The 27,838-nt window shown below is 41.3% G+C and overlaps 1 protein-coding gene across 5 annotated transcripts in view; it reads right to left on the bottom strand.

Moving 5' to 3' along the window:
• Positions 1-3,789: 3,789 nt before the first annotated feature.
• LOC110508227 (mesoderm induction early response protein 1) overlaps positions 3,790-27,838 on the bottom strand; it is a 28,740-nt gene continuing 4,691 nt past the window's right edge. For 2 of the 5 annotated variants that reach the window (XM_036966879.1, XM_036966876.1), the window contains exons 4-13: positions 27,240-27,437; positions 24,179-24,311; positions 21,015-21,079; positions 14,361-14,433; positions 14,067-14,218; positions 13,193-13,274; positions 12,849-12,943; positions 8,705-8,832; positions 7,717-7,847; positions 3,790-7,468 (exon numbers count right to left, since the gene is read on the bottom strand). In XM_036966879.1, the coding sequence (XP_036822774.1) occupies positions 6,534-7,468; positions 7,717-7,847; positions 8,705-8,832; positions 12,849-12,943; positions 13,193-13,274; positions 14,067-14,218; positions 14,361-14,433; positions 21,015-21,079; positions 24,179-24,311; positions 27,240-27,437 (1,992 nt within the window). In that variant the 3' untranslated portion in view covers positions 3,790-6,533. The remainder of the gene's footprint in view (positions 7,469-7,716; positions 7,848-8,704; positions 8,833-12,848; positions 12,944-13,192; positions 13,275-14,066; positions 14,219-14,360; positions 14,434-21,014; positions 21,080-24,178; positions 24,312-27,239; positions 27,438-27,838) is intronic. The other 3 variants (XM_036966881.1, XM_036966878.1, XM_036966880.1) reach the window with 3 other exon arrangements.

Raw genomic sequence — 27,838 nt, forward strand, 5'->3', positions numbered from 1 at the left:
CGGAAGTGAGTTGTGTGAAATTATTACTGTGATTTAAAAGGAAAAAGAATGGACTATTGCTTTTCTATGTTCAAGCTGTGTGACGTTGGCATTATTTCAATGTTATGTCCATAGAGATCCTATTAAATTACTGTAGGAGCTATGTTATAAACCCTCAAAGTTCCATAATGGGGTCAAAATGGCAGCCATCTTGCTCAGGGGGAAATCCAAAAACCAGTCTAGTTGGAATGAATGGCAGTAGAGGCATAGGTGATGCATTTCCTGATTTTACTAAATGCAGGAAAATAAAAGTAACGCATGTGATTATATCAGTTCTAGTCAACCTAAAATATTATCAAATAATAATAAATATGGTTTATACAGGTTGTAATACACGTTTTCAGTATAAATATAATCGAAAATGTGAACAGACAATAATGTCTCAGATTTTTTTTTCTTTGAAAGCTGTGAGTGCTATTAAATGAAAAAAGTATGTGGACAGCTCTTCAAATTAGTGGATTTGGCTATTTCAGCCACAACCTTTCCCGACAGGTGTATAAAATCGAGCACACAGCCATGCAATCTCCATAAACAAACATTGGCAGTTGAATGGCCTTACTGAAGAACTCATTGACTTTCTACGTGGCACCGTCATAGGATGCCACTTTTCCAACAAGTCAGTTCGTAAAAGTTCTGCCCTGTAGAGCTGTTCTGATCAACTGCAAGTGTTTGTTATTGTGAAGTGGAAACGTCTAAGGGCAACAATGGCTCGGCAGCAAAGTGGCAGGCCACTCAAGCTCACAGAACAGGACCGGCGACTGCTGAAGCACAAACATAGTCTGTCCTCGGTTGCAACACTCACTACCGAGTTCCAAACTGCCTCTGGAAGCAACATCAGCACAATAGCTGTTTGTCTGGAGCTTCACGAAAGGGGTTTCCATGGCCGAGCAGCCGCACACAAGCCTAAGATCACCATGCGTAATGCCAAGCGCTGGTGTAAAGCTCACCGCCATTGGACTCTGGAGTAGTGGAAACACGTTCTCCGGAGTGATGAATCACGGTTCATCCTCTGGCAGTCCGAACGGCGACGTCAGTGCCCAACCTCAATAAAGCTCTTGTGGCTGAATGGACGCAAGTCTCTGATGCAATTCTTTATTTTTACATTTTTAAATTTCACCTTTATTTAACCAGCTAGGCCAGTTGAGAACAAGTTCTCATTTACAACTGCGACCTGGCCAAGATAAAGCAAAGCAGTGTGACACAAACAACACAGAGTTACACATGGGATAAACAAACGTACAGTCAATAACACAATAGAAAAATTGATATACTCTCTAGGTTTCTTCCTAGGTTTTGGCCTTTCTAGGGAGTTTTTCCTAGCCACCGTGCTTCTACACCTGCATTGCTTGCTGTTTGGCGTTTTAGGCTGGGTTTCTGTACAGCACTTTGAGATATCAGCAGATGTACGCAGGGCTATATAAATACATTTGATTTGATTTGATATACAGTGTGTGCAAATGTAGTATGATTAAGGAGCTAAGGCAATAAATAGGCCATATTGACGAAATAATTACGATTTAGCAATTAACACTGGAGTGATAGACCCGCAGAAGATGAATGTGTAAGTAGAGATACTGGGGTGCAAAGGAGCAAAAAATAACTATGCAATGTTCCAGCATCTAGTGGAAAGCCTTCCCAGAAGAGTGGAGGCTGTTATTACAGCAATGTTCCAGCATCTAGTGGAAAACCTTCCCAGAAGAGTGGAGGCTGTTATAGCAGCAATGTTCCAGCATCTAGTGGAAAACCTTCCCAGAAGAGTGGAGGCTGTTATGGCAGCAATGTTCCAGCATCTAGTGGAAAGCCTTCCCAGAAGAGTGGAGGCTGTTATAGCAGCAATGTTCCAGCATCTAGTGGAAAGCCTTCCCAGAAGAGTGGAGGCTGTTATAGCAGCAATGTTCCAGCATCTAGTGGAAAGCCTTCCCAGAAGAGTGGAGGCTGTTATGGCAGCAATGTTCCAGCATCTAGTGGAAAGCCTTCCCAGAAGAGTGGAGGCTGTTATGGCAGTGAAGGGGGGACCAACTCGGTCTTAATGCCCATGATTTTGGAATTAGATGTTCAACAAACAGGTGTCCACATACTTTTGGTCATGTAGTGTACTTCTGCATCCCACAAGGTGGAGACGTAGCGAATCATTGGAAGACAACACCTCCGACGTCGAATTTCAGAAACGTTACCGTGCGATTTAGAGAATGGTAGAGAGACCTCTAGTGAAAATGGAAGTGGGGAGCCCCAAGTTGTTTTCACCAGCAATGAAAACAGTGTTCCTGTTTCAACATGATAATATATGTCTACAGTCTTTGCAGATGCTTCCACTACCTCTTCTGTACGTTTGGAATCAGGTATCAGGACTTCTAGGAACCAAACGACTCAAGTATGACCTCTTTCTTGTTCATTGACCGTGATATTGAGTATTCACCATTTTATTTCTATGATCAATGCATGTGAAGCATAGAGATCACAGTGGAATGATTGTATGTCATGTCCTGGCTATTATGTCCTGTGTATGGTGCGTCCTCTATTCTCTTCCAGTCTATCCCATGCTTACACTTTTAAGAAGATTCTCTATTTTGTTAACCATTTTGGCTGAGGGAATCCTACCGAAGTAAGTTTTCTTCAAATGTCAGAAACCAATATAATATTTTTTTTTAAATTAATTACATTACATGTCTCATTTTGTGGATAACGTTCATTCCCCACAGAAATCCGTTCTCTGGGCCTGTCGAGACAACCAGGTTTGCCATGATCTTTGGAGCACTTTTTTGTAGCTGCAAGGTAAGTTTTCCTTGCTTGGTCTTTTGGGGTCTAGGCCAGGTTACTGAATACACTGTGATTGATGGAACAAACACCAAGGGTCACAACGTGTCAGGCTCTAAGCACGTGTCTCGCCCAGCAGGTTCAGTCTGTTACCATTGCAACGTTTTTATTAGTAAGTTAATTAAACTGCTGAAAAGGGAATGGCAATTAAATCAAAGGGGTGTTGTAGCTCTGTAAAGGTAATTTCCGCTTGAGCCAACATCTGCAGCGCTTACTATGCAATCTCTGCAAATGTTGTGGAAATTGCCTTTAAAAGGCGCATTGTCGGATGTGCCTCTGATTCCCGACCTTATGTTTTCACATATTTGAATCCTTCAATGGAAAAGAGTCATTAGATATTTGTTTCATGCATTATTTTTGTTTATTTTGGGAATCTAATTTCTAAGCAAAGTTCTTTAATAAATAATTAAATAGTTTGTTCAACATTTTGTAAGGTCCAATATTTTAACCTCAAATGTAAGTTGAAATATGGTCTAGGTTCCATTTCCTGCCATACTGATGAAAAATGTATGAAAATTCCACCACCGTTACCTTGTCAATATAAGAATGACAGATTTGTCCTCACATAAATTGCGTAAAACAATGTCAGTACATTGTGTCAAAATACCTGTTTATACCTGGTGTTAATATGCCTAATGTGTCCTGATCTTGTCCACATTCTGATTGTGCCCCATGTTTAGACAGGTGGCAATTAAAATACGGATTCTGATCTTGATCAGTTCTCTTAGACAGTAGTCAGGCACACGTGTCTGGATATCTTACAAGTGTAGACAGATCTGGACAGTAAAACCATTTAAAATCATTAACCCGCCCTCAAATCATTGATAAAGTGCATATTTTGCAGTTAAGGCACACTAAAACATGACATAATAGAACACAGAACATCAGTGTGAATAAATGTATTAAATATAGTCACCATTATTCATTCACAGCCAGTCTTGGTATACGCTTCACTTTTATTAAATGTTGTCATTTTCAGATGACTACTTACAGCAGATAATAAAATAATAAAAATAAACTACTTGAAATCAACATTATTTGAGGCTGTGCTTTTAAAGAACAAAAAAAAAAAAAAAATGCTTTTTTTTGTTTTACAAACCATTTGTGAATGTAGACCAAAGCAGGAGTAGCTTACAAAAAGAGTAAAACGTTGAGACATTGAGAAAAAAAAGAAAAAAGATAAAGTAACACAATTGTCAAAAAGCCTCCACTGGAACTAATGAAGGTTCTTCACATTGAAGCTTACAGTCAAGTTCTTTCATTCCTAATAATGAGAGCTCGCGGGTGCCAAGAAACGTTACTGGTACCACATTGTCTCCAAATTTTGAAAAAAGAGCTTTCAACCTAAAAGACCAAGTGTCACTACACCGCGTCTCTCTTTTAGATGGAATCAGTATCAAGTAATCAAACATATTTTTTGCTGAAAATACATTTCCAAATGGGTCAGGGAAATGCAGAGAAATAGGACTACTTTCAGAACAGCTCCACTCGGGAACACCTAGAGGAAATAAATCCTTTAACAAAAGCTCACAAGAAAGATGGTAAAATACACAGATTAAAGAGACTTATCAAAAAAGTGTAAGAAGTGAACAAGAAAAATCTTTACAAACTTTACACAAAGTCACAGAAGTACTGTCTAGCAAAAAGAAGAGAAACGAAACAATAGGAAAACGCTGGCTATTAAAAATACAGCGTTCTAACCAATGAGTTATATATAATACAAGACATCACTGATGTCAGACACTTTACACAAACCTCAGGGACAGACACTCCCCATTAGTTCATTTCTTGCAATTAAAATGTTTCCATGGTCAGGGCTACGTTCAGTACGGAAAAAAAAAAGCAGTGCAACATTCAATTAAACAGAAACGGTGCTGTTCTGAACGGCCAGCTCAAAAAAAAAAAACCAAGAGAGGTTGGGGATCAGCATGGCCGCTGCTCGTTAAATATGTCCCCCCATTGCTTCAAGCCACACCCGCCAAACGGAGCAAACGTACCTCAAAAGTCCATTCAAAGAACATTGGAATGTTTTTGGGGAAACGTGTCGTTCAGTACAAACCGTTACGCAACATAGCAAACTTCAATCGAACTGAACACACCACAGGTTTCAAATAAGCAATGATGTCATGCAGCAGTGTTGCTTTCTCTCCACTCGATCACCAAAGAAAGAAAAACAAAGGGTGAAAGTGCAACATAAGCCCCGTTTATACCTGCTTCTCAGATCACAATCAGTCCTTTGTCCGGATTTTTGATTTTAACCCTTATTTTACCAGGTAAGTTGACTGAACACATTCTCATTTACAGCAACGATCTGGGGAATAGTTACAGGGGAGAGGGGGGACAAATGAGCCTATTGGAAGCTGGGGGTGATTAGGTGGCCATGATGGTATGTGGGTCTGATTGGGAATTTAGCCAGGACACCAGGGTTGACACCCCTACTTTTACGATAAGTGGCATGGGATCTTCAGTGACCACAGACAGGACACCCGTTTAACGTCCCATCCGAAAGACTGCACCCTTCACAGGGCAATGTCCCCAATCACTGTCCTGGGGCGTTGGTATATTTTAGACCAGAGGAAAGAGTGCCCTCCAACACCACTTCCAGCAGCATCTGGTCTCCCAACCAGGACCAACACTGCTTAGCTTCAGAGGTAAGCCAGCAGTGGGATGCAGGGTGGTATGCTGTGATCTTGTCCACATTCTGATTGTGCCAACATTTTTTGGACAGCTGTAGATGATTAAAAGACAGATTGTGAACAGATCTTCCTGACCACCTCCGGAGAGAGTCAGGCACCCATTGTGTTTGGATATCTTAAAGTGTAGACAGATCTGGACAGTGAAAACGTTTAAATTATTATCCCATTTTAATACTATGTGTAGATGCATATCTGAAAATCTAGCCACAATCAGAATGTGGACAAGATCAGAATAAAGAATGTATGTTAGCGCCAGGTAAAAACGAGGCTTTAGTGTGCCTGCAACAGCGCCAGTCTGCCTGCATATCGATCGTCCCGTCGAAGACCGAGACCCTCAACATCGCCCCTTTCATGTCTTTGTTTCAAATGGCTTGGAAAGCAAAATACCCATCAATAATAGTACATTTATTGAAAAAATATATACATATTTTTCAAGTAAAAAAATACCACAGGAGATTTTTTAAATTCTAATACAAATAGGGGAAAAAACATTTTCTTTCCGTAGAAATCTTCGAGATCGGTCTCCAAAAAAGTGAATAAGGAGAATAAGTAGAAGAATCAGCATGAATTATAATGAGGTGGTAGCAGGTAGGGGGAAGGGAGGGGGTTCAGGAACTGTGGTACTTTGGATGTGTGGAGTGTTGGAGGTTATGCTGGATGGGGGACGAGGTTTTGCTGGATGGGGGATGAGGCAGGGCTGTATGTTGTGCCCCTTTACAATCAGGCCGCTGCCTTCCCTCCGTTTGCTGGTGTGGCCCAGCCGTGTTTGGTTGGTTGGTATAGGTCGTATTCACTAGGCCCGAAACGAGAAAAAAAAACAGACCAACAGGGATGGACTACCTGAACTTGTCCAATAAGAAAATCTAGTTTTATTTTTCTGTTGCAAAACGTTTTGCTGCGGTGTGCACTAATGAATACAACCATGTTATTTTTTTTAGGTTTGGTTCTGTGCGCTTTGACCTCTCTGAGAAGGGGTCATCATTATCATTTGTCCTCTTGCTGGAGGGTCGTCAATGTTCTGGAGGGTTCTGGTGGCTCCGCTTCTGTCCGGCACCTCTTGGCCGGCCTGTCATCGTAGTGACTGTTGCCACAATGGGGCTCCAGGGAGCCGTTCCTGTTGTGGCTGGGAGTGGCGGCCACTGCCTCGCAGCCACTGGACTCATTGTCCGAGGTGGTGGGAGGAGGGAGAGCGTCCAGAGACGGGTGGGGGGCAGGAGGGAGAGCCTCCAGAGAGGGGTGGGGGGCAGGAGGGAGAGCCTCCAGAGAGGGGTGGGGGGCAGGAGGGAGAGCCTCCAGAGAGGGGTGGGGGGCAGGAGGGAGAGCGTCCAGAGAGGGGTGGGGGGCAGGAGGGAGAACATCCAGAGACGGGTGGGGGGCAGGAGGGAGAACATCCAGAGAGGGGTGGGGGGCAGTGGGAGGAGGGAGAACATCCAGAGAGGGGTGGGGGGCAGGAGGGAGAACATCCAGAGACGGGTGGGGGGCAGTGGGATGAGGGAGAACATCCAGAGAGGGGTGGGGGGCAGTGGGAGGAGGCAGAACATCCAGAGAGGGGTGGGGGGCAGTGGGAGGAGGGAGAACATCCAGAGAGGGGTGGGGGGCAGTGGGAGGAGGGAGAACATCCAGAGAGGGGTGGGGGGCAGTGGAAGGAGGGAGAACATCCAGAGAGGGGTGGAGGGCAGTGGAAGGAGGGAGAACATCCAGAGAGGGGTGGGGGGCAGGGGAAGGAGGGAGAACATCCAGAGAGGGGTGGGGGGCAGGAGGGAGAACATCCAGAGAGGGGTGGGGGGCAGGAGGGAGAACATCCAGAGAGGGGTGGGGGGAGGTGAGCCCGTTGAACTGGACGGATTCTGCTTTGACTTCGTTCGCCACCGTGGATGACTGGGAAGCTTCTCCCGAGCCCAAGTTGTGACTCACTAAACCTGTTGGAGGAAAGATAAAGAGCTGTGACTCACTCAACCTGTTGGAGGAAAGATAAACCGAGTGAGCTGAGACGTCATGAATCATGTAAGGTACTGTCACTAGAGGCACACAAGGGTCTCCACTAGAATTCACATGAGAAATGTTCATTAGTCATTCTAACAGCACTTCATGTAGCTACTCGAATTGATGTTCCCTGAGTGTATTTCTCCCTTCCACAATCGCTCAGGGATTGTGTGTGTTCCCTTACCATTGTGGCTGCTACTGCCGTCCTCCCTCTCAGAGTGGCTGGTGCTGCTGTTGGAGGTGGTGGGAGGGGGCGAGGCCGCCCGGCTGGACGTGGCGCTCTCCGTCTCGTCCAGCAGCCGGTCCATGTAGTCCCTGAGACACACAGGGATAAGATAAATAACATTATTTTAAACAATTCAGTCAGCACTAACTACAGCCTGCCAGTTTAGCCCGTACACTAATCACAGCACATGTATACCCTGTTCACACTACTGAGCCATACTGGGCTGGTCTGGTTACGACCTCCAGGACCATGTGAAAAGAAAGACCGCATAGTACAGATCAGCTTGGCAAGATGGTGATAACAGGGTACTAGATTCACACCCCTGGAACATAGTGTCAACAGTAGCTATGGTTCCCAGAACAAAGGTGATCACACATACTGAGTGTGTATTGGTCACAGGGAATACACGTTCATGACAAGTTACATTTCATTTAAATAATATTTGTTATTCGTTTAAAAAAAGGGACAATCAGAGTTGCTACATCGTTTTTTGGGACTTGTAAATTAATGATATGTACACAATAATTTTTTAAAGAATATATAAGAATATAACCGATGTTCAACAGAACCCCAAATATAAGCTTGTTTTACTCCAGTGTTTGTAAACAATGTAACCAAACACCGTATGGCCTCAAAACATGGTTAAAACTATACATCTGGTATCATGGATGGTCAGTTTGCATGCATAGCTCGGTCTATGAATTTGAGAAGGGTTACATTTCTCCAGCCCCATCCCTCAGCTTTTTACCGAAACGGGGCGGGGACTACGCTTCATTTTGTCTACTGCTGATTGCCATTTTAAAATACATTTCAAAATCAGGTAAGCAAATATCTAGAATATATATATAATTTTTATATATATAAAAACATTTGTATAACATAACATATTTGTTGACGGAATTCAATATGCAAAACAATTAGCTTGGTCTTGTGAAAAGAGACTTACGTGACCCCAGGGTGAAGGCTGTATTTCCTTTTCCCCAGCCTGGTTTGCTGTGCAAAGAAATCATAACGCTCAGACTTCTTCCACATGTAATAAAAGGCCACACATTCTCCTACTGACCTAGTTCTCACCTGAAAAATGTAATATCAGCAGACAACGAGAGACATTATTACCATCGCCTTCTAGAGTTGAACTCAATTCAATTTGAACTCCCCAGTCAAGTCTACGAGGGATGAGACGAAATGCAATTTGTGAATTGAAAAATATTTTTTTTTTTTTGCTTTTCAATTCATGAACTGAATTTCAAATCCTCACGAGATTTGGAGGGTAAAATGGAACTGACCCCAACCCTGATCGCTTCAAAACACATGCTAAATCAACATAAATATTCAGAAAATAAAACATACTTTTTAAATCAGATACCATACTATTTAATACAATCTGATATATAATACAGTGTTTCCCCTAGGATTATTTTCAGCAGCGGTGGAAAGGTTAGTGTGGGAGGGACTTGGTAGTGGGCATGGGCAATGTCGTGGTCTTGTCGTTTTAAAGCTAATTTCCTGCAATTCTACACATTTTGCCATGGGCAGAGAGACATTTTCAAAAAATAAATAAATATATACAATGCATCCGTAAAGCATCCAGACCCTATAACTTCCACATTCTGTTACGTTACAGCCTTCGAAAATGGATTAATTAATTTAACTCATCAATCTACACACAATACCCCATAATGACAAAGCAAAAACAGGTTTAGAATTCTTTGCAAATTTTGATGAAAAAAATCCTGAAATGTCACATTTACATAAGTATTCAGACCCGTTACTCAGTACTTTGTTGAAGCATCTTTGGCAGCGATTACAGCCTCGAGTCTTCTTGGGTATGACGCTACAAGCCTGGCACTAGAGGTCAATGCCGATTAATTATGGCCGATTAATTATGGCCGATTAATTATGGCCGATTAATTATGGCCGATTAATTATGGCCGATTAATTATGGCCGATTAATTATGGCCGATTAATTATGGCTGATTTCAAGTTTTCATAAATCGGTAATCAGCCTTTTTGGATGCCGATTACATTGCAATTCACGAGGAGACAGCTAGCAACTTACCTTGACAACATTAAACTTCTTATAAAAAAAACAACCAATCTTCACATTATCACTAGTTAACTACACATGGTTGATGATGTTACTAGGTTAACTAGCTTGTCCTGCGTTGCATATAATCAATGCGGTGCCTGTTAATTTATCATCAAATCACAGCCTGATGGCGCATTCGCGAAAAAAGCACAATCGTTGCACAAATGTACCTAACCATGAACATCAATGCCTTTCTTAAAATCAATACACAAAAGTATATATTTTTAAACCTGCACGTTTAGTTAAAATAAATTCATGTTAGCAGGTAATATTAACTAGGGAAATTGTGTCACTTCTCTTGTGTTCAGTGCAAGCAGAGTCAGGGTAGCAGTTTGGGCCGCCTGGCTCGTTGCGAACTGTGTGAAGACCATTTCTTCCTAACAAAGATCCTAATTAATTTGCCAGAATTTTACATAATTATGACATAACATTGAAGGTTTTGCAAATGTAACAGCAATATTTAGACTTAGGGATGCCACCCGTTAGATAAAATACTGAACGGTTACGTATTTCACTGAAAGAATAAACGTTTTGTTTCTGGATTTGACCATATTAAATGACCAAAGGCTCGTATTTCTTTGTGTTTATTATAATTAAGTCTATGATTTGATATTTCATACAGCAGTCTGATTGAGTGGTGGTAGGCAGCAGCAGGCTCGTAAGCATCCATTCAAACAGCACTTTACTGCGTTTGCCAGCAACTCTTAGCAATGGTTGAAGCACAGCACTGTTTACGACTTCAAGCCTATCAACTCCCGAGATTAGTCTGGCAATACTAAAGTGCCTATAAGAACATCCAATAGTCAAAGGTATATGAAATACAAATGGCATAGAGTTGGTCGACACGTCATAATTCCTATAACTACAACCTAAAACTTGTTAATTGGGAATATTGAAGACTCATGTTAAAAGGAACCACCAGCTTTCATATGCTCTCATGTTCTGAGCAAGGAACTGAAACGTTAGCTTTTATACATGGCACATATTGCACTTTTACTTTTTTCTCCAACACTGTGTTTTTGCACTATTTATTTGTTTGTTTGTTTATAATATGTTCATTATTTTCCAATAAAATGTTGACATTCACTGCACTGTTGAATGGGATGGCCAATTTAGAGGACAAAACAAAACTTAGCTCACACATACACAAAATAAAACTAAATCCTATTAGGTGGTGCATGTATAAGAAGACAGCATATAGTCATTACAAGCAGTGTAGTTCAGCCAAAAATCAATATTGAGTGGAGTACAGCACAGAGTAGCAGCCGATCGTCAACCCAGTTAAGAAGTGGGACTAGATCATTTATTCCAGTATCGGCTGACATATTTTGTAAAACATTGGACTTCTATTGGAGGTATTGTATCGAATCTTTTCCATATGTATTACATTCCCAAAGGTAGGTACAGTCATCATGTTTTTGCATTATTTAAAACAAATTGAACATGTTTCATTATTTGAGACTAAATGTATTTATGTATTATATTAAGTTAAAATAAAAGTGTTCATTGTTCATGCAGTATTGTAATTGTCATTATTACAAATACATATATATATTTTTTTAAATTGACCGATTAATCGGTATCGGCTTTTTTTGGTCCTCAAAAAAAAAATAAAAAAAATAATTGGTATCGGCGTTGAAAAACCATAAAGATCGGTCGACCTCTACTTTTCACACCTGTACTTAGGGAGTTTCTCCCATTCTTCTCTGCAGATCCTCTCAAGCTCTGTCAGGTTGGATGGGGAGCGTCGCTGCACAGGTCTCTCCAGAGATGTTCGTTCAGGTTCAAGTCCGGGCTCTGGCTGGGCCACTCAAGGACATTCAGAGACTTGTACCCATAGCCACTCCTGTGTTGTCTTGGTTGTGTGCTTAGGGTTGTTGTCCTGTTGGAAGGTGAACCTTGCTCCAGTCTGAGGTCATGAGCGCTCTGGAGCAGGTTTTCATCAAGGATCTGTCTGTACTTTGCTCCATTCATCTTTCCCTCGAGCCTGACTAGTCTCCCAGTTCCTGCCACTGAAAAACATCCCCACAGCATGATGCTGCCACCACTATGCTTCACTGTAGGGATGGTGCAAGGTTTCCTCCAAACTTGACACTTGGCTTTCAAGCCTAGGAGTTCAATCTAGGTTTCATCAGACCAGAGAATCTTGTTTCTCATATTCAGAATCATGTAGGTGCCTTTTAGCAAACTCCAACCGGGCTGCTGTCATGTGCCTTTTACTGAGGAGTGTCTTCCGTCTGGCCACCTGATTGGTAGAGTGCTGCAGAGATGGTTGTCCTTCTGGAAGGTTCTCCCATCTCCACAGAGGAACTCTAGAGCTCTGTCAGAGTGACCATCGGGTTCTTGGTCACCTCCCTGACCAAGGCCCTTCTCCCCGATAGCTCAGTTTGGCAGGGCGGCCAGCTCTATGAAGAGTCTTGGTGGTTCCAAACTTCTTCCATTTACGAATGATGGAGGCCACTGTGTTCTTGGGGACCTTCAATGCTGCAGACATGTTTTGGTACCCTTCCCCAGATCGTTTCCTCGACCCAATCCTGTCTCAGAGCTCAATTTCTTCAACCTCATGGCTTGGTTTTTGCTCTGACATGCACTGTCAACTGTGGGACCTTATATAGACAGGTATGTGCCTTTCCAAATCATAGACTCCAATCAAGTTGTAGAAACATCTCAAGGATGATCAACGGAAACAGGAGGCACCTGAGCTCAATTACGCGTCTCATAGCAAAGGGTCTGAATACTTATGTAAATAAGGTGTTTCTGTTTTTTATTCATCATTATGGGGTAGTGTGTGTAGATTGATGCGGGAAAACATTGATTTAATTAGTTTTAGAATAAGGCTGTAACGTAACAAAATTGAGAAAAAGTCAAGGGGTCTGAATACTTTCCGAATGCACTGTTGGTTTTACATATATTTTGGAGTGGCGGCAATGATTTAGCTGCGGAGGCCTGCCGCTGCTAAATTAATATAGGGTAAGCACTGTATAAGATAGACATAGCTTACCTTGTTGGCTTGTATTGAATGAAAGTCTTTCCCATAACCTTTTAGTCCTTGCTCAAAATATCTACATTCGTCTTCTGTCCACACAGACAGCTCTTCTGTGACAGAGGGCAAAGGGTTATTAAGTTCCACGACCACTACTCCATTCAAATATAATACAACTATGACCGTATTACAGGTCCCAGACACCACCAACAACACAGACACAAGCCAGGACCCATATAAGTCAAGGACAGTTTTTATCATCAAAATACACAAAACATGACTGGTTAACTATTGAGAGAAAATATGCCAGATATGAGTGAAATCAAGAGCGAAAGTCAACACTAGTTCACTGCAGGTGTTACCTCTAGCTGCCTTCACATTAAACTTCAGTCTTCTTAAAGCTTCCTCTGTGTCAAATTCACACCTGACCAACTCATAAAGTGCCTGTGGAAAGACAACATTGAGATTGTGAAGAAGACGGTTACAGACAAAAGTGCATACTACAGTCTTTACGGTAATGGCTTGTGTTCAGTAGGTGGCATTTTGAAACAGTGAAATGTGGAGGTACTATACTACAGTCTTTACGGTAATGGCTTGTGTTCAGTAGGTGGCATTTTGAAACAGTGAAATGTGGAGGTACTATACTACAGTCTTTACGGTAATGGCTTGTGTTCAGTAGGTGGCATTTTGAAACAGTGAAATGTGGAGGTACTATACTACAGTCTTTATGGTAATGGCTTGTGTTCAGTAGGTGGCATTTTGAAACAGTGAAATGTGGAGGTACTATACTACAGTCTTTATGGTAATGGCTTGTGTTCAGTAGGTGGCATTTTGAAACAGTGAAATGTGGAGGTACTACTTGAGCATATGAAAACAAGTAATACCTAACTCTCAAAGTCATCCTGACTTCAGAGTCTGGAATGGCTCTTTGATCATGCGGCACAATGCGTCAACAATGAAGGGTGCTGTGCTTTTACTGGTTGACTCTCCTCTGTCTGTCTCGAACACCTACAGCCACACAGTGCCACCCTCTTCCATTACAATGGTTTTCAAATCCAAAACAATGTGTTCTCAACCCCAGAGGAAAAAAATAAACCTTTGAGAGAACCAATCAAACCCGTCGCACAATTTCTGAGCGAATATTGCATTAACAAACTGCCTCCAGGCTAACTGAACACAACTCTGGACGCCAGTCTGTTTGAACACTGATCTGCTCGACTGTGTTGGTCTTCATACCTGCTCATTGTCTTTGATATGGGATCCCTCAGGGATGGCATCCACTCCTTTCTCCTCTCCTGTTCGTTTTGACGCCTGAGATAAAAACTCCACAACCTTGCCCTCGGGAAGGAACTCGGGGTCCCATAAAAGCTGGTCATCGTTTTCATATACTGGAAGGAGAGAGGAAAAAGGAGCGAGAGGGGGGGAAAGCAGAGAGAGAAAGTCATTTTATTTCCTATTTACCTCTGTGATTGGAAGATATTTCACTTCAACTTAATTTAGTGCATCACAATTGCAAACAGAATGCCTTACCTTTCTCATAGTCTTTATATTTACAAAGGCCAGGCGGTGTTTCAGCCTGATACATGGACCCAACCATGATTTCCTGTCCAGATCAAACACACACTTTATTTAGTTTCACAAATAAATCAAAAGTGTGCTTCAAATGAATAGCATGTCTTTAAGGTTAGAACTACCCAGTTGCGACCCATCATTCAGGGCAGAGCCCCACCTGTTTAGCTAAAAATGAAATAATCCCTTGAGTTAATAAAGCCGCATACAAACATGGTATCTTGAGTAAAGCAGCACCAAAATGCAGGTGTTTCAGCCTAGCTCAGTGCTTTCTGTGGTGGAGGGGCAGCCAGCGAAAACACATAGTTTTGGCGTTGGCAATCTTCTCTAGTTGCACCGTGGTTGGCTCAATGTTCTGTCACCCATGGGGACACTACATTACTGCAGAATCAACAGGGAGAGCTAGGCAGTTCAAGACCCTTTGGGTGCTGCCATAGATTTACATTACATGCCCGTCCAAGGTGGCTCACCGTCATTGGCCACAGATAAAATGATATAAAGTCACGTAATATCTACCGTAGTTTTGATAGCTAGCAAGTTAAACAAGCAGTCATCCTCATGAATCACGTCGACAATCTACTGGCAAATCCTTAGTGAAATTATATACTGGGTTGTTATGGTTACACGTGGTCTGCGGTTGTGAGGCCAGTTGGATGTACTGCCAAATTCTCTAAAACGATGTTGGAGGCGGCTTATGGTAGAGAAAGGAACATTCAATTCTCTGGCAACAGCTCAGGTGGACATTCATGCAGTCAGCACGCCAATTGCACGCTCCTCCAAAACTTGAGACATCTGTAGCATTTTTTGTCTGTCACACAACTGCACATTTTAGAGCAGCATTTTACTGTCCCCAGCACAAGGTGCACCTGTGTAATGATCATTCTGTTTAATCAGCTTCTTGATATGCCACACCGTTCAGGTGGATGGATTATTTTGGCAAGAGAGAAAATATCACTAACAGGGATGTAAACAAATTTTTGCACAAAATTTGAGAGAAATAAGCTTTTTGTGCATATGGAACATTTCGGGGATATTTTATTTCAGCTCATGAAGCACGGGACCAATACTTTGCATTTATATTTTTGTTCATTATAGATAAAACAGCCCGGTGCTCATCGACCATAAACATAAAACGAGTCGGAAATAACAAATTCAACAATTAGTGGTTTGCAAGGAATCAGCAAGCTATTGTGCTTCCCTTGCCTGCTATTTGGTGGAGAGGGTGTGTGGTCCAAGTCTGGGTTGAAGGATTTAAAACATAGGTCTGAAACGATCTCTTGTCCAACCTTAAAAGAACAAACATTCACACCATGGGCCATAAACAGTGAGTCCAAAAATATGTCTTGTATACTTCTTCCAACAATGATGTAATATGCCAGGGAGATATGTATTCTGTAGCTAAGAAAGCAATACTAAGTGTATGTTGTGTAGTAACTGTTAGTAGACCAAGTGTTTCACCCTAAGAATTTGGTCCCGCACCCCCTCAGACCTTAGCTTACTGTTCTGACTTGGTGGTTGCACATGTAGCCTGTTTTGGAGAAATGTCATCATCGAATAGTGTAAGAGCTTTCATTGTCTGCTTATATGCCTCCGTTATTTATCCTACAGTTCTGACTTGGTGTACAGGGAGAACACTAAGAACGGCCCATGTTCTGAATTCCGTCGCTGTCCATTTCAAAAGGGCTGAATAAATAGGCATATCGACTATGTCCGGCTTCACTCGCTCATTAATGTCTTAATCAGTATCTTAGTTATCTTTTTAGGTGATGTTGGAATGATGCATTTCATTGTTTCTAAATTTGCTCGTGTGCTTTTCTCCACGAGGGGATACCATAATAATGCGACAGTCTCTTCACATTCATTTTCTTGTAATTATTTGTCTACAAAAAGTTTAGTAGACCCGTGTAATTCCAGTTGACAAGGGTTGTTTTGTTTGCGCAATACGCTGTCTGTGCGTTTGGTATTCTGTCTATTAAAGTGTATCCTCGTGATTGTATTTTCCTTATTTTTTAAAACAACATAGCCCTAATAAAATAGTTAATGGTAAGGCTATCCGCATCTTTCTTGTGCTCTTCCTCTGTGGTGTCTTAACAGAGTAAAGTTTAGGTCTCACCATCTTGCTGAATGTATCTGAACACCCATCTGAATCTCTGGTCGGTGTCCATTTTGAAAGTGCTGAACGATGGCCTACCTCGTCGCAGCTCGTTTGCTTGCACTTGCTTATAATTAGGAGCTACAGCACCAGTCAAACGTTAGGACACACCTACCTCATTCAAGGTTTTTTTTTTTTTTTTATTACATTGTAGAATAATAGTGAAGACATCAAAAACGAATAAAGTGCTAAATAAATATATTTGAGATTCTTCAAAAATTGAAATGCGTGAAACCTCATGAAGCAGGTTGAGAGAATGCTAAGCGTGTGTAAAGCTGTCATCAAGGCAAAGGGTGGCTACTTAAACAAATTATTCTAACACTTTTTTGCTTACCACATGATTCCATGTGTTATTTCAATGTAGAAAATTGTAAAAATAAAGAAAACACCTGGAGTGAGTAGGTGTCCCCTTTATTTTTGACTGGTACTGTAACTGTTTATTTATTTTTTATTTTATTTTTTATTTTACCTTTATTTAACCAGGTAGGCAAGTTGAGAACAAGTTATCATTTACAATTGCGACCTGGCCAAGATAAAGCAAAGCAGTTTGACAGACACAACGACACAGAGTTACACATGGAGTAAAACAAACATACAGTCAATAATACAGTATAAACAAGTCTATATACAATGTGAGCAAATGAGGTGAGAAGGGAGGTAAAGGCAAAAAAGGCCATGGTGGCAAGGTAAATACAATATAGCAAGTAAAACACTGGAATGGTAGTTTTGCAATGGAAGAATGTGCAAAGTAGAAATAAAAATAATGGGGTGCAAAGGAGCAAAATAAATTAATTAATTAAATACAGTTGGGAAAGAGGTAGTTGTTTGGGCTAAATTATAGGTGGGCTATGTACAGGTGCAGTAATCTGTGAACTGCTCTGACAGTTGGTGCTTAAAGCTAGTGAGGGAGATAAGTGTTTCCACTTTCAGAGATTTTTGTAGTTCGTTCCAGTCATTGGCAGCAGAGAACTGGAAAGAGAGGCGGCCAAAGAAAGAATTGGTTTTGGGGGTGACTAGAGAGATATACCTGCTGGAGCGTGTGCTACAGGTGGGAGATGCTATGGTGACCAGCGAGCTGAGATAAGGGGGGACTTTACCTAGCAGGGTCTTGTAGATGACATGGAGCCAGTGGGTTTGGCGACGAGTATGAAGCGAGGGCCAGCCAACGAGAGCGTACAGGTCGCAATGGTGGGTAGTATATGGGGCTTTGGTGACAAAACGGATTGCACTGTGATAGACTGCATCCAATTTGTTGAGTAGGGTATTGGAGGCTATTTTGTAAATAACATCGCCAAAGTCGAGGATTGGTAGGATGGTCAGTTTTACAAGGGTATGTTTGGCAGCATGAGTGAAGGATGCTTTGTTGCGAAATAGGAAGCCAATTCTAGATTTAACTTTGGATTGGAGATGTTTGATATAGGTCTGGAAGGAGAGTTTACAGTCTAACCAGACACCTAAGTATTTGTAGTTGTCCACATATTCTAAGTCAGAGCCGTCCAGAGTAGTGATGTTGGACAGGCGGGTAGGTGCAGGTAGCGATCGGTTGAAGAGCATGCATTTAGTTTTACTTGTATTTAAGAGCAATTGGAGGCCACGGAAGGAGAGTTGTATGGCATTGAAGCTTGCCTGGAGGGTTGTTAACACAGTGTCCAAAGAAGGGCCGGAAGTATACAGAATGGTGTCGTCTGCGTAGAGGTGGATCAGAGACTCACCAGCAGCAAGAGCGACCTCATTGATGTATACAGAGAAGAGAGTCGGTCCAAGAATTGAACCCTGTGGCACCCCCATAGAGACTGCCAGAGGTCCGGACAACAGACCCTCCGATTTGACACACTGAACTCTATCAGAGAAGTAGTTGGTGAACCAGGCGAGGCAATCATTTGAGAAACCAAGGCTGTCGAGTCTGCCGATGAGGATGTGGTGATTGACAGAGTCGAAAGCCTTGGCCAGATCAATGAATACGGCTGCACAGTAATGTTTCTTATCGATGGCGGTTAAGATATCGTTTAGGACCTTGAGCGTGGCTGAGGTGCACCCATGACCAGCTCTGAAACCAGATTGCATAGCAGAGAAGGTATGGTGAGATTCGAAATGGTCGGTAATCTGTTTGTTGACTTGGCTTTCGAAGACCTTAGAAAGGCATGGTAGGATAGATATAGGTCTGTAGCAGTTTGGGTCAAGAGTGTCCCCCCCTTTGAAGAGGGGGATGACCGCAGCTGCTTTCCAATCTTTGGGAATCTCAGACGACACGAAAGAGAGGTTGAACAGGCTAGTAATAGAGGTGGCAACAATTTCGGCAGATAATTTTAGAAAGAAAGGGTCCAGATTGTCTAGCCCAGCTGATTTGTAGGGGTCCAGATTTTGCAGCTCTTTCAGAACATCAGCTGAATGGATTTGGGAGAAGGAGAAATGGGGAAGGCTTGGGCGAGTTGCTGTTGGGGGTGCAGTGCTGTTGACAGGGGTAGGAGTAGCCAGGTGGAAAGCATGGCCAGCAGTAGAAAAATGCTTATTGAAATTTTCAATTATGGTGGATTTATCAGTGGTGACAGTGTTTCCTATCTTCAGTGCAGTGGGCAGCTGGGAGGAGGTGTTCTTATTCTCCATGGACTTTACAGTGTCCCAGAACTATTTTGAGTTAGTGTTGCAAGAAGCAAATTTCTGCTTGAAAAAGCTAGCCTTGGTTTTCTAACTGCCTGTGTATAATGGTTTCGCAAGAACAAACATTATGAATCTACTGAAAAATAAATGGAATGTTTGTGTATTGTTCAAAAGTCAAAACTCATGTCGACATTCATTATTATTATTGAAGGACAATGCGTTTTTTACCGTGTTACACAAATCCACAAGGAGTCAGCAGAAACCATATATCAATAAGCCATTCAGCCAAATCAGTTATATATATTTTTAAAAGCAGTAAATGAGGCTGAATGAACTGTTTCTCTGCCAGACAAGGCTCCGCTGATAGCCAGGTGTAGCGGTGGTAAGGATTCACTCCACAGTGAATTAACTGTTTCTCTGCCAGACAAGGCTCCGCTGATAGCCAGGTGTAGCGGTGGTAAGGATTCACTCCACAGTGCTGAAAAGAAAGCTCTACTGTTGGGACGGCTTTATGTAGGCCCTAACAGTTTTTGGGCAACGTTTGTCACCGTTATAGTGCAAATAATGTATTGTTTAGTGTTGTATCATGCAATGTTCCCTCTAATCTGCACAAGGGCACGCAGCAGCCCCGAGACTCCCACGCAGAAGCAACTTTGGTTTTAGAAGTGGGGGGGACATAACCTGGCGGTGGGTCTGGGAGTCCTCCCCCCCAGAATTGTTTTGGCCATCTAAAGCTAATTTTCTGCATTTCTACACAATCCAATATGCCATCTCTATTTAGAACAACAAAAAGTAAGTAAAAATGCCCACAGTCATAAAGCTAGGAAAGAGATGATTAAATATGTTTAAGTGATTGATAAGACTGAACTAGATCAATGATAATTCAATAATCAATATGGTGTCTCACCTTGAACCAATAGCCTAACAAATGAACTCTTAAAAAACACAGAATTAAAAAAAAAGAGACTTTTGATAGTTTTTATTAAGTCATCCTCGATATCAAATTTCAGCCAGGACGCCCAGCCAGCCCAAGCCGCCTGCACGCCCGAACCCCACCAGTCTAGAACATAACTTAACTCTCCCAACAAGCCCCCCCCCCCCCCCCTTTTTATTCCCAAGGGAAAGGCTTGGAAACAAAAGTACAAATAACATAAAAAAATAACACATACACCTCAAATATATATTAACAGACAAGCAGCAAATCCTCCATATAATTAATCTCATAGACCTAAAGGTACTGTAGAGCTCTTCTTACTTGCACACAATATAGCTGGGTTGCCCCATCCTGTCTCTAGGGGTCCACAGCCCTGTATCGCCCCAACCCAACACACCCCACTCAGCTTTAGTATCTTAGAGAAACATTCATTATTGGTTTCAGGTGTGTTAGGTTAAGTCCAGAGTAACAAGAGTACAGCAGACCCCCAGGGCCAGGCCTTAGCAAGCCCAGCGGCTAGGGTTTGACGTCGTAATGTTTTCAATACAGACTACTTTTGTCGAACTGTATTCCATATGCGGCATCCAGACATAGTTTTAAATTATTTTTTTAAATAGTAGGCCACTCTGGTAGACCTACATTATGATCAAATAACCACAGTAGCCTACTCTGCCACTGTTAAAAGCAGTTACAGCCTCAGTGTTCACAGTAAACGCGCACTGGAAGTTCAACAGGATTTTCACAACGTTCATGTTTGCCCTCAGAAGATCTGAAATTTGCTCAGTGCCCCCAAATAATTAGGTGGGAACATTGGTGTAGTGGCTTTGCTGGCATCTAAAAACAAAAAGTTGAGTTCGCCACATTGAGATTTACATGCTAAAATCGCCACTGGAACTACCATATCTAACGAATGATTAAACAATATATTTACCTTTTTCCAATCCTCAGAAGGGACATAATTTTCATCTTCTTCCGACTCTTCCTCTGCATCCTTATCTGAAATAACATTTGGCAGTTTGACTCTGTCTCACCGTTTCCACACATCAGTTCTCATTTTGAACCACTGGGTTAAAATGCATAAAGTGCATTCAGAAAGTATTCACACTCCTTGACTTTTCCCAAATTTTGTTGTCTTACAGCCTGAATTTTAAATGGATTAAATTGAAATTGTGTCACTGGCCTACACACAATACCCCATAATGTCAAAGTGGAATTATGTTTAGATGTTTTTTTTTCATACAAATTAATAACAAATGAAAAGCTGAAATGTCTGGAGCCAATAAGTATTCAAGCCCTTTGTTACGGCCATCTTAAATAGGTTCAGGAGTGGGGGAAAAAAAAAAAAAAAAAAAAAAAAAAAAATCGGCCTAACAATTCACATAAGTTGCATGGACTCACTGTGCCAAATAATAGTGTCTAACATAATTTTTTAATGACTACCTCATCCCTGTACCCGACACATTAAATCATCTCAAGGTCCCCCAGTCAAGCAGTGAATTTCAAACACAAATTGAACTACAAAGACCAGGGAGATGAGTAAAAAAAATAATAAAGCAGACATTGAATATCCCTTTGAGCACGGTGAAGTTATTGATTACACTTTGGATGGAGTATCAATACACCCAGTCAATACAAAGATAGACGTCCATCCTAACTCGGTTGCCGAAGAGGAAGGAAATCGCTCAGGGATTTCACCATGAGGCCAATAGTGACTTTAAAACATGTTACATAGTTTAATGGCTGTGATAGGAGAAAACTGAGGATGGATCAGCAACATTATAGTAACTCCACAATACTAACCTACATGACAGTGAAAAGGAATATTGTACAGAATAAAAATATTCCAAAACATACATCCTGTTTGCAATAAGGCACTACAGTAAAACTGCAAAAAATGTGGCACAAAAATGTAGTTTATGTCCTGAATACAAAGGGTCATGTTTGGGGAAAATCTAACATCACAGAGTACCATTCTCCATATTTTCAAGCATAGTGGTGGCTGCATCATGTTATAGGTATGCTTGTCATCAGCAAGGACTAGGGAGTTTTCTAGGATAAAAAGAAATGGAACAGAGCTAAGCACAGGCAAAATCCTAGAGGAGAACCTGTTTCAGTCTGCTTTCCAACAGACTCTGGTAGAAAAATACACCTTTCAGCAGGTCAATAACCTAAAAGTTGCTTACCAAGATGACATTGAATATTGTACAATCCAGGTGTGCAAAGCTCTTAGAGACACAAAAAAAACCTCTTAGCTGCAATCGCTGCCAAAGGTGATTCTAACATGTACAGAGTAAGGGGAGTGAATACTTATGGTACCAGTCAAAAGTTTGTACACACCTACTCATTCAAGGGTTTTTCTTTATTTGTACTATTTTCTACATTGTATTATAATAGTGAAGTCATCAAAACTATGAAATAACACATGGAATAATGTAGTAACCCCCCCAAAAAAGTTAAACAAATCCAAATATATTTTAGATTCTTCAAAAGTAGCCACCCTTTGCCTTGATGACAGCCTTGCTCACTCGACATTCTCTCAACCAGCTTCATGAGGTAATCACCTGGAATGCATTTTCAACAGTCTTGAAGGAGTTCCAACATCTGCTAAGCACATGTTGGCTGCTTTTCCTTCACTCTACGGTCCAACTCATCCCAAACTGTCTCAATTGGTTTGAGGTCAGGTGATTGTCGAGGCCAAGTCATTTGATGCAGCACTCCATCACTCTCTTTCTTGGTCAAATAGCTCTTATACAGCCCGAAGGTGTGTTTTGGGTCATTGTCCTGTTGAAAAACAAATGATAGTCCCACTAAGCCCAAACCAGACAGGAAGGCGTATTGTTGCAGAATGCTGTGGTAGCCATATGCTGGTTAAGTTTGCCTTGAATTTTAAATAAAATTCAGCAAAGTACCCCCACACCTCCTCCTCCATGCTTCACGGTGAGAACCACACATGCGGAGATAATCCGTTCACCTACTCTGCATCTCACAAAGACACGGCGGTAGAAACCAAAAATCGCAAATTTGGACTCAGACCAAATGACAGATTTCCACCGGTCTAATGTCAATTGCTCATGTGTCTTCGTCCCATCAACTATTTTCTTCTTATTGGTGTCATTTAGTAGTGGTTTCTTTGCAGCAATTCAACCATGAAGGCCTGATTCATGCGGTCTCTTCTGAACAATTGATGTTGAGATGTGCTTCACTTGAACTCTGAGGTGCAATCTGAGGTGGAGTTAATTGCTGATTTCTGAGGCTGGTAACTCTGGGTCTTCCTTTCCTGTGGCAGTCCTCATGAGAGACAGTTTCATCATAGTGCTTGATGGTTCTTGAGACTGCACTTGAAGATACTTTCAAAGTGCTTGACATTTTCCTTGTTGACTGACCTTCATGTCTTAAAGTAATGATGGACTGTCATTTATCTTTGCTTATTTTAGCTGTTCTTGCCATAATATGGACTTAGTCTTTTGCCAACTAGGGATATCTTCTGTATACCAACCCTACCTTGTGACAACACAACTGACAATGTCTCAAACACATTAAGGAAAGAAGTCCCACAAATGAACTTAAAAAGGCACACCTGTTAATTGAAATGCATTCCAGGTGACTACCTCATGAAGCTGGTTGAGAGAATGCCAAGTGTGTAAAGCTGTCATCAAGGCAAAGGGTGGCTACTTTGAAGAATCTAAAATAAAAAAAATATATATATATTTTGATTTGTATAACACTTTTTTGGTTACTACATGATTCCATATGTGTTATTTCATAGTTCTGATGTCTTCACTGGAGAAAATAGTAAAAAAATAAAGAAAAACCCTGGAATGAGTAGGTGTGTCCAAACTTTTAACTGGTACTTTATGTACTTCATTTTCAATACATTTACCAACATTTCTAGAAACATGTTTTCACTTTGTCATTATGGGGTATTGTGTGTAGATGGGTGAAAATATATTTAGTCCATTTTGAATTCAGGCTGTAACAACAAAATGTGGAATAATTCAAAGGGTATGAATACTTTTTGAAGGCTCTGTAGAACAAGATCTCACAAACTATCCAATATAAAAAGCGTGTCTCGGTGATGGAAGCAAAGGTGCATACTTTCGAAGTACTTGAGGGTCTGTGATCCGCGTATCAGCTCTGCCGTGCCGTGGGATTTGACGGAGCGCGTGCGACCCTCGCTGGACAACAGGTTCTCGTTCCCCATTCCTGACGAGATCTTCACCCTCTCGGTCTGAACACACACAAACCCCAAAGCATTACACACAATTTCCCCCCCCCAATGGTACATTCAAAGAAGCCCCTTTGCAAGGGTGTCCACCCACTCTGCCCAGAGTGGGAGAAAACACTTTCCCTTCCTTATGTTATAAACTATAAAAGGGGCACTAAAGAAGGCAGTGATGCCGAAACGTTGGTGATTTACCCAATAAATGACTGAGAGTTTATATATATATATATATATATATATATATATATATATATATATATATATATATATATATATATATATATGCGACAATTTTTATAGTTTATTCACCGTTAGTCAGCAACTCCACACAAAGTAATTTTCTGGGTGGGCGCCAGCTTGTTTTTTTATCCTTATGTTATAGAATACATTTTACCAAGACAAATATGATTCTAAATTATCTAAATCTCTAACAGTATATCCAAAAAGTCTGATTTCATAACCTAATAAACTCAGCAAAAAAAAGACCATGTCTTTCAAAGATAATTCATAAAACTCTAAACAACTTCACAGATGTTCATTGTAAAGGGTTTAAACACTGTTTCCCAAACTTGTTCACTGAACCATAAACAATTAATGAACATGCACCTGTGGAATGCTCATTAAGACACTAACAGCTTACAGACAGTAGGCAAATAAGGTCACAGTTATGAAAACTTAGGACACTAAAAAGAGGCCTTTCTACTGATTCTGAAAAACACAAATGGAAGATGCCCAGGGTCCCTGCTCATCTGCGTGAACATGCCTTAGGCATGCTGCAAGGAAACATTGAGGACTGCAGATGTGGCGAGGGCAATAAATTGCAATGTCCGTACTGTGAAACGCCTAAGACAGCGCTACAGGGAGAAAGGACGGACAGCTAATCGCCATGGCCAGCGTAGAGCCCGGATCTCAATCCCACTGAGCATGTCTGGGACCTGTTGGATCGGAAGGTGAGGGCTAGGGCCATTACCCCCAGAAATGTCCGGGAACTTGCAGGTGCCTTGGAGGAAGAGTGGGGTAACATCTCACAGCAAGAACTGGCAAATCTGGTGCAGTCCATGAGGAGGAGATTTACTGCAGTACTTAATGAGGCTGGTGGCCACACCAGATGCTGACTGTTACACATTATTCAATTTCTGTTAATCACGTCTGTGGAACGTCTTCAATTTATGTCTCAGTTGTTGAATCTTATGTTCATACAAATATTTGCTGAAAATAAACAGTTGACAGTGAGAGGTCGTTTCTTTTTTTGCTGAGTTTACATCCGATAATAAGCACCAAGCTCTGTTGACAGAGATACAGTGGGCCAAAAAAAGTATTTAGTCAGCCACCAATTGTGCAAGTTCTCCCACTTAAAAACATGAGAGGTCTGTATCATAGGTACATCATCATAGGTACACTTCAACTATGACAGACAAAATGAGAAGAAAAAAAATCCAGAAAATCACATTGTAGGATTTTTTATGAATTTATTTGCAAATTATGGTGGAAAATAAGTATTTGGTCACCTACAAACAAGCAATATTTCTGGCTCTCACAGACCTGTAAGTTCTTATTTAAGAGGCTCCTCTGTCCTCCACTCGTCCACTCCACCTGTATTAATGGCACCTGTTTGAACTTGTTATCAGTATAAAAGACACCTGTCCACAACCTCAAACAGTCACACTCCAAACTCCACATCATGCTTTGGGGCTGTTCTGGGTAAAGGAAAGAATGAATGGGGCCATGTATCATGAGATTTTGAGTGAAAACCTCCTTCCATCAGCAAGGGCATTGAAGATGAAACGTGGCTGGGTCTTTCAGCATGACAATGATCCCAAACGCACCGCCCGGGCAACGAAGGAGTGGCTTTGTAAGAGGTCCTCAAGGTCCTGGAGTGGCCTAGCCAGTCTCCAGATCTCAACCCCATAGAAAATCTTTGGAGGGAGTTGAAAGTCCATGTTGCCCAGCAACAGCCCCAAAACATCACTGCTCTAGAGGAGAGCTGCATGGAGGAATGGGCCAAAATACCAGCAACAGTGTGTGAAAACCTTGTGAAGACTTACAGAAAACATTTGACCTCTGTCATTGCCAACAAAGGGTATATAACAAAGTATTGAGATACATTTTTGTTATTGACCAAATACTTATTTTCCACCATAATTTGCACATAAATTCATTAAATATCCTACGATGTGATTTTCTTCCTCATTTTGTCTGTCATAGTTGAAGTGTACCTATGATGAAAATTACAGGCCTCTCATCTTTTTAAGTGGGAGAACTTGCACAATTGGTGGCTGACTAAATCCTTTTTTGCCCCACTGTATGCTTGTTTTTGTGATAAATTGTACACACAAAAAAATACCATTAATATGAAGTGTATACTAAAATATAAAAATACTAGGTCATGTCTCAAAATCGATATCTATCTTACCTCAAATGTTTTATATCCTCTGGATTTGAGAAGAAAGAGGAGTTCAACGGTGAGCCTGTCAGTTAGCCTTAATTGTAGCACAGCATCCAGCCTACCTGACAATGCTATTGTCCAGATTTTTGACCAAAAAAAAATTCTTGCCTCCATTGATTTAGTCACCCCAATTTTAGCCATCCTACAAGGCTAAAAACTTTTTTAGATTATGTGTATAACTAACATATTACCCATTGGTCAAAATATGTTTTTGATTGGACATCCTACCCTTTGAAACAACAAAATCAACATTCATTACTCATGTATGAAATAGAGGCATCAGCATCAACGCTGACTAGATGTATCTATCATCAGCAAATTTGTAACAACTATACATTTCTGACTGAATGTGTCAACCATGTTGGCTGTAAAATATGTAGTGATGCTTTATAACAATCAAATTAGAACAGTAAGGTGCAAACAAGCATTCCTTCTTTATGACTGTGTTGGTTGATATCCTGTTACTTCAGGAGATTCATGGCACCCACCTTATTCCTCTTCAGCTCGCCAATGTTTCTACTGCTTTCATCATTGTCCACATCCTCCTCTTCCTCCTCTTCCTCATCCTCCAACTCCTCTTCATCCTCAAAGTCTTCCTCCTCCTCTTCTTCATCCTCTCCATCTGCAGGTGAGCCGCCGCCACATCCGTACATACTCAACAACTCATGAATGGGCATCTCTCCCTCCTATGGCACAAATGGAACAACAAAAAAAATCCCTTTTGTTACACACTGAATTTAGTGGATTACCCTTAAAACAGACGAACATAAATCACTGGCAAAACGGATCAAATAGTCTATATATACAGTACCAGTCAAAAGTTTGGACACCTACTCATTCAAGGGTTTTTCATTATTTTTTACTATTTTCTACATTGTAGAATAACAGGGAAGACATCACAACTATGAAATAACACACATGGAATCATGTAGTAACCAAAAAATGTTTAAAAAAATCCAAATATATTTTATATTCTTCAAAGTAGCAACCCTTTGCCTCGACAGTTTTGCAGCTTCATGAGGTCGTCACCTGGAATGCATTTCAATTAACAGGTGTGCCTTATTAAGCGTTTGAGCCAATCAGCTGT

The sequence above is a fragment of the Oncorhynchus mykiss genome, chromosome 28, assembly GCF_013265735.2.
Source record: "Oncorhynchus mykiss isolate Arlee chromosome 28, USDA_OmykA_1.1, whole genome shotgun sequence".
NCBI lineage: Eukaryota > Metazoa > Chordata > Actinopteri > Salmoniformes > Salmonidae > Oncorhynchus > Oncorhynchus mykiss.